The sequence below is a fragment of the Colias philodice genome, chromosome 3, assembly GCF_061535455.1.
Source record: "Colias philodice isolate Cphi_HAF_F1 chromosome 3, ilColPhil1 Martin Lab GWU primary, whole genome shotgun sequence".
NCBI lineage: Eukaryota > Metazoa > Arthropoda > Insecta > Lepidoptera > Pieridae > Colias > Colias philodice.
Genome location: NC_143088.1, coordinates 13,464,673 through 13,472,154, shown reverse-complemented (window position 1 = coordinate 13,472,154; position 7,482 = coordinate 13,464,673). Strand labels below are relative to the sequence as shown.

Genomic DNA, 7,482 nt, shown 5'->3' with positions numbered 1-7,482 from the left:
TTAAAAAAAAATTAACTTTAAATTCAAGTAGGTATATAGGTTGGTCCAAAACCGGTTGGTTTTAGGATCCTCACATCGTGGGCAATCAAAATATTCGCCATGTATGCTAACTGATTTTTCCTACTTTTCGAGTTACGATTTTTTTAACTTTTCTTCACAAAAAATTTTCAAGTGAAGCAATTTACTTTTTAAAGAAACTGTTCATTGTTTTGTAACATAATCTTGGGAAGTTCCCAAATTACTGCTATGGTATTCATAACGATAAACAAACACGTAATAATATTAATTAGAGAATTCAATTTGGTGACATGTGAATGGTATCACAAATGACCCGCGTTGCAGCGTGTTATCTACCGAGGACTCAATTTTACCTGTTATGAAATTGTTTGGAATCAGACATTATTGTTTTTTTTCAATGATAAAGCGGTATTTCGAGTAGGTATTAAATTCCGCAATCGGAATTGTACGTAGGTAATACCTACGCAGAGCACACGTGAAAAAAGTAACTTCCATGTGAGAAAGAAACTTTTTTGGCGAGATTCAAGAGAAACCAAAATCATCGCCTTACTCTATGACGTGACGGTCACCTGACGTCTTACTCCATGACGTGACGATTGAGATATTGCCATGACACGACGTTGAAATTTTACTCTCAATGCGCATAAAGAAGTTTCACTATAAAAAACGAACTTACCCTCTTTATATGAAATTATTGTATAGTTATCGACTTATCAATCCTTGATAAGTGTACATTCAAAGTTTGAATTGAATCTGTCCATTTAAAGCAATTATTATAGTACTCTTTGATTTAAAGTGGGCCAAAATAAGACCAAAATCGAGTCTAAAGGAGTCAGTCACATATCATATAATTGTACAAACATTCAGGACGTGTAGCTAATAAAAGCGTGTTTAAATGGATGGATTTTCTCAAAAGCGCCGTTGCACGACTGATCAAAATTTTATTCCGCAGTGCGGAAATAGCAAATCTTAGTTTATACTGCACAAAATATTCGTGTAAAATCTGAATTTCATATTAAATTTTATAGTATTCAAATGCTTTATAAATATAAATTTATAAAGAAATAAAAGGCGCGTGTTCCTAGTACATATCTCAGATGTGAAACTTCAACGCCTTACACCAACGCGGGTACTATTGTCTGGCTAACGAAAGATGAGACTGGAAAAAGGCGGCAAATTTAAAAAATCAACATATGGCAACTTAGGTTGGAAATATAGTTTTAATACTTTTATTAATATTTTCTCTTACGAGCAAAAAAAAACAACAAACTCTTCATCTTTATAATATTGTTTTATGTAATATACAGGGTGGAAGGTTAAGATGGGGCATGAAGGGCAGGTACCTTAACCGTTGTAGCTACATGAAAACGTTCTTAGGAGACTATCCTTAAATTCTTGAGAAATTTTAATCTGCATTCACAGATATTTGAAAAAATGTACGGTCAGCAAGGAAATCGGCAGTTTTTAAAAAAATTTTTTTTGATGCTAATCGATCCAGTTTCTCATGGGGATCAAAACACTCTAAAAGACCAACTGAGGTATGAGTACTAGAAAAGTCAGAAATCGCGAAAAACTATTTCCACACATTCACTAAGAAAATAAGTGATTCAACAAAAGATGCGCTAATAGAAAACTCCAAAGAGATTTTCAGGCTTCAAAATTTTTTGTTTCTGATTATTAAAACACATACTGATAATAAGAAGAAACATTAATTTAATTAAACCGGTCATAGAAGAAATCTCATCAAGATACTGATTTTGTGTCTTTAAACATTTTGAACGAAACAGATCATTCAATTTTTTTTATTATTGCTTGAATAGTTTATAACTGGACTATTGGTATCATCCATGTTACTTGCAAAATAATAAATATTAAACAATGCAATCAAAATGAATAGTATTCTATCCGTCCTCACTGGAATCGGGAATTGCTATTTAAGAAAGAGAGAATTCCGCCTCGACCGCCTCGAAATCGATTTTTAAAAATTAAAAACAAAAGCTCTGCACTATAGAAAAAAGTTTTATCCTCGGGTTTTATCGGTGAATATGGTAGTTTGTCAAACGTGCCTTCCTACTAAAATAGACAAATATTAAAAACTGGCAACATCTTCTTTCTTTCACTTCAAAAACAAGTGTCCGGTTAGTGTTAAAATATTTGTGAATTTTGAAATAAAATAGATATTGTATCGAAAAATATAGCTTGATTTGAATAGATCAATCCTATTTCAGTTTCTGTGATCCTATTATTACAGACGATTGATATAAGATAAAAAGATAAATTAAGATTAAAAGTTGGGATGTCAACATAACCTATCGCAACTGTCAGTGTACTTATTTAGGTGTTCATATTTTTAAGGAATGGCTGACGCGCCGTCCACAGCACCAAAGGCCAAAGCGCCTAAAACCAAGGCCCCAAAAGAGAAGGCCCCAAAAGATGCCGCGCCAGCGCCTCCAGTAGAATCCCAGAAGCCTGTACGCAAGGCCTCCAAACCTCGTCACGGCAGACTGTATGCTAAGGCTGTGTTCACTGGATACAAACGTGGTCTTAGAAACCAACACGAGAATACCGCACTATTAAAGGTATGTTTATGAGTCCTTCACAGATCTTATAAAATTAAACAAAAACATTATGGGTTATGAACGTTTTATTATGGAAAATAAAGTAAAATTTCTGTGAAGTATAGGTTAGAATAGATCTTTAACAGTACCTCTCTAGGATATTGGAAGCTTATGAAGTTACAGGATTATTCAAATTCAAATATTATGTATAATTATAAGGGTTGACTTTAGAAACGTGCGGCACGAATTTCGGCGCGATTTTAATTTTTATCGATCGATAATGATGCCCCGAAACATACATTAGCGGCTTTTCGTGCGGAAACGTGTAATTACAGAGAATTTTTTTTTTTAATTTTTGAGATTATGTTCAAAATTGTTTGAGTTACATTGACAAAACTACAAGAATTGTGTTTGAAAGAGATAACAAATGTCTTAATGTACATATTAAAAACCATAGTTCATTCAAAAACATGTTGCTGAGGGGACAACAATTCATACGGGTTATTGGCGAGCATATGATTGTTTGGGGCAATATGGGTATGTTCATAAAAAAGTTAATCACTCAGACCCAGACAACCCATTTGTTGCCTCTGACCCATTTGAGTCCCAGTGGCATGGTGTAAAAAGATTTTTTAAAAAAGATAACTATAACCACCCAGCAAACTTCGGTGATAATATTATAGAATATGTGGAGACGATGGGTGGAAATAAATAAAATGGATCCATTCATTGCCATTGTAAATTGTATCAAACATGTATACAAGATTTGAAAAATAATTATTTAAAAAAAATGTTTTTATTGTATGTAAGTATATTGCACACAAATTGTTAATCACAGAACCGAATCTGTCCACCCCGATTCCACGTAGTACTTGTCTGTCATACACTAGAGTGTATTTAAAAAGTCGGAGGCGCGGAGGAGCGTGGCGCCCGCGTGTGCTGAGGAGCAGGCAGAGTCAAGCGAGCCAGAGTGGCTGAGGCTGGACCAAAAAGCCGAAGCTACGAAGGCGAGTGAAGACTCATGCCTGCAACGAGGTACACGGGGGCAAGCGCCACGTTCTGCAGCGCCGGAGCAGTCAAGAAAGCCCATAATCTTCGTTATATTTCTAACTTCATCACTACATAGTATACTTAAAACAAAGTCACTTTCTCTATCCCTATGTCCCTTTGTATGCTTAAATCTTTCAAACTACGCAACGGATTTTGATGCGGTTTTTTTTAATAGATAGAGTGATTCAAGAGGAAGGTTTTAGTATATAATTTATTAGGTTTAAGTCAAAGCGGGCGAAGCCGCGGGCGGTAAGCTAGTATAAATATAATCTCAAAAAAATTAAAAAAAAATAGAAGGGGGGGTTTCCTCACCCCCCCACTTTATAGGGGGTCTCCTCTTACCTCCCCCCTCCCTTTCCCTCCCCTCCCCCCCCTTAATTCGTGCCGCAAATTTCTAAAGAAATACCAATTATAACCTCAAATTGATATAGATCATGAGATATTTAGCAATTGTTCTTTAAACCACTATTGATTAACTTTATAGCATTTAGTCTGCCATTGCATTAGTTTAGTTATTGTTTAGTGTTTGTCTAATAATAATTAATTAAAAAATAAACTTTGTGCTTATACTCAATCTCCGCACGCTTTTGGGGTCATTTCTTGGATTATTAGCTTTAAGACTATTATTAAATTTTAATTATTAAGTAAGTAAACTCACTTCATAAGTATCACTTGTTTTAAATTATTTAATAAATAAAAAATACATAAAAATAACAGCAGTCTATGATTAAACTTCATTTGTAGCTTATAACGCAATTCTGCCAAGTAACATTGCAAAGTTCTACTTATGATAACCATTACTAGGTACAATAATAAATGGTTCATGTAAATCTTTCGATGTTGAACTAAAACAGGCTAAAATATTTCATTATTTCTGTATTATCACTTTCAAAACAAGTTATGTTGCTTAAGTTAAGTTTAGACAATAATAGTGAGTGAGTGATTACATGATTGTCTGAATTAAGATGTATAGCAATATTCCTATACATAAATCCTGGAAAGTTTATTTATTAATTCTGTATTGTTTTTTGAAATTTGAATTTAATTTGTTTTGTTGTTATAAAATATCAACATATTATTATTCCAGTTACAAAAATATAAATTGTATTATTTTTACTAACATAACGAGTCCTGGTTGCTTGAATAAATGAATAAATTATTATTATTAAAAACCAAATTGAGTAAATTACTTTTTGTTACATTACCAACAATATTAAAACTAACAAGCCCTAAATGATGCTTAGACATTTGAAACCTGAACACCAATGTGGACAAAATCTTACTGATTACCCTCCCATTACATAAAATAATCCCAAAAACATACAAAACTACATTCAACCATGCCAATTTCCAGATTGAAGGTGCCCGTTCGCGGGACGATGCGATCTTCTACGCAGGTAAGAAGTGCGTGTATGTGTACAAGGCGAAGAAGCGCACCCCCATCCGCGGAGGTCCCCGCGGCATCAAAACGAAGCTGCGTGCTATCTGGGGCAAGGTGACGCGCCTGCACGGCAACTCGGGCAGTGTGCGAGCTCGCTTCAAGTCCAACCTGCCCGCGCAAGCTATGGGACATAGGATACGTGTGGTGAGTTTAATCAATGACCTATTATACTAGTAGACGCGGCATACGCCAACATTATTGCACTAAAAAACAGTACTTACTAACGCATTATCACCAATACAGTTGTTCTCTCTTCTTTCACTCTCACGCACGAGACATAATACATGTCTCACTCATGTACTTCATAATAACAACTGCCGATTAAAATATAAAAAGAATGTCCAGCCACAATGCTGAATGGTGCGTGACTAAGTGAAACTCTGGCACTTAGCTGAGTTTTTTCTTGCCAAAATAGAGAGCGGGTAACGTATCTAGCTTTTTTATATACTTTAAATAAGTTCACTATGAGGTCTCGACCGCCTCCTTGGTATAGTGGTTGACGCGTGAGCGTAGCACCGAGGGGTTCTGGGTTTGATTCCCGGTGGAGACGAAAAAAAAAAAATGTCTCGGTCTGGCAGGACACAGAAGGCTGATCACCTACTTGTCCCTAAAGAAAATCGATCAGTGAAACAGATGTATAATGCATCTGCCCCTTACCCCACTAGGGGACATGGGACTTCACTATGAGGTCTATGTATAATATGTATGTTATATTACTTGCTGCTTTCTGAATGGAATTGAGCTACTATATTTTCTAAAATAAAGTCAATGCCTTAATTAATTTAGGTATAACATTCAGATAAGATTTAGAGAACAGGTCATAGGGAATGAATTTATTAAATCAGCAGTATTGTTTGTTTAAATTTTTGTTTGACTTCAAAAAAAAGGAGGAGGTTATATTGTATCAATAACATATTGTATAGATACTTTATAAGTGATATGTGGATATTAATTTATGTAAGCAGTGAAAATTTAATATTTATTGCATTCTAAAAGGGGGTTGTCTTAATGCTTTAAGCAATTTCTGACAGACAACCCAATAATATTGAAGTGGCTTAAATACAAATCAATTTTGTTGGTTAATATCAAACATCATTCCCTAGAGACTGATTTGTGGAAATAGACACATCTTAGATATTTAACTTTCATTTGAACCAGTGCCAAAATCTAGCCACTATTTCAGTAATAAATCCAAATTTACAGTATATATTCATTATTCAGTGTTAGAATAATTATCTTTACTAGTCCAATAGTTAGCTTAATGAAAAATTTCATATGAATAAGGATTTTCTCTATATAACATAGTACATACTAAATATACAATTCTTCTAAATGATGCTTAGACATTTGAAACCTGAATTGAATGTGGATAAAATCCAACTGATATTATTGCAATATTTTAAAAGTTTTCTTTTGATGTTTTAAATGTACTAACTGTATGTTTTCTTTGTTTCAGATGATGTATCCATCAAGGATTTAAACACCTTAATGTAAGAATAAAATATAAAATCCAAAATATTTTGTTTTATTCAATGAAATCGTAATTTTAAGCATGAAATAATTGATTATGAATAGCATTTTGTTGATAGGTAGGAAAGTCGAACATCCGGGATAAGAAAAATATACCTTCATTTGTTAATAAGATGAAACAGTATTATAAAGGATGATTTTAATGTTATGATGAATAATTTATAAAAATAAGTCTGCTGCATAAAATTAGTATTAATTGTTTAACAAGTATATTTTTTACTTTCTCACGTTAATTACATATAGTAAGTTAAGACCGTCAATCCATACTAATATTATAAATGCGAAAGTAACTCTGTCTGTCTGTCTGTTACTCAATCACGCCTGAACTACTGAACCAATTTGCATGAAATTTGGTATAGATATATTTTGATACCCGAGAAAGGCCATAGGATAGGTTTTATCCCGGAAATCCTACGGGAACGGGTTTTTCTCTGAAAACGTGGGCGAAGCCGCGGGCGGAAAGCTAGTATTTTATATACCATACAAGCCACCTGCAGCCAATTTGTTGTCAATTTGAATGTGGTTTAGTTAAAAAGAAAAATAATTATACTAGATTCTATCTTCCTTAATTTTATCTTCAGCATTATTCTATAAATTTTCTATTTTTCTATTTAGGTATGCAAGCTACTTATTCTAATTTGTGAACTGGATTTGGTATTTCCCCTACAACAATAGATACTGATGATTCCCAGTGATTGAGCAAAATTGGTGTTATTTCATTTATTATGCCATTAAGCGCAGAATCGTAATCCGAAGTCATTTGTTTGATAAGTACCTACCTAAGCTATGTAACGTATTATTCGTAAAATTATTTTCCTAAAGTATTTACTCAAAAATAGTAACTAAACCAGCAAGTTATTATAAATAAGGTATTAATTTAGATTT

General features: G+C 33.6%; 1 protein-coding gene across 1 annotated transcript; it reads left to right on the top strand.

Annotated features, from left to right (window-relative positions):
- Positions 1-2,040: 2,040 nt before the first annotated feature.
- RpL35A (ribosomal protein L35A) lies at positions 2,041-6,583 on the top strand. Its single transcript, XM_089714915.1, has 4 exons — positions 2,041-2,156; positions 2,374-2,597; positions 4,981-5,211; positions 6,524-6,583. The coding sequence occupies exons 2-4, from the start codon at positions 2,376-2,378 to the stop codon at positions 6,545-6,547; spliced, it is 477 nt and encodes a 158-aa protein (XP_089571041.1). The 5' UTR covers positions 2,041-2,156; positions 2,374-2,375; the 3' UTR covers positions 6,548-6,583.
- Positions 6,584-7,482: the final 899 nt, after the last annotated feature.

What these genes read in the sequence shown, in the direction of transcription:
- RpL35A (XM_089714915.1), top strand. Translation starts at nt 2,376, where the DNA reads ATGGCTGACGCGCCGTCCACAGCACCAAAGGCCAAAGCGCCTAAAACC. An exon ending in AGAATACCGCACTATTAAAG is followed by an intron (nt 2,598 to 4,980) that starts GTATGTTTATGA and finishes GCCAATTTCCAG; the next exon opens with ATTGAAGGTGCCCGTTCGCG. An exon ending in TGGGACATAGGATACGTGTG is followed by an intron (nt 5,212 to 6,523) that starts GTGAGTTTAATC and finishes TCTTTGTTTCAG; the next exon opens with ATGATGTATCCATCAAGGAT.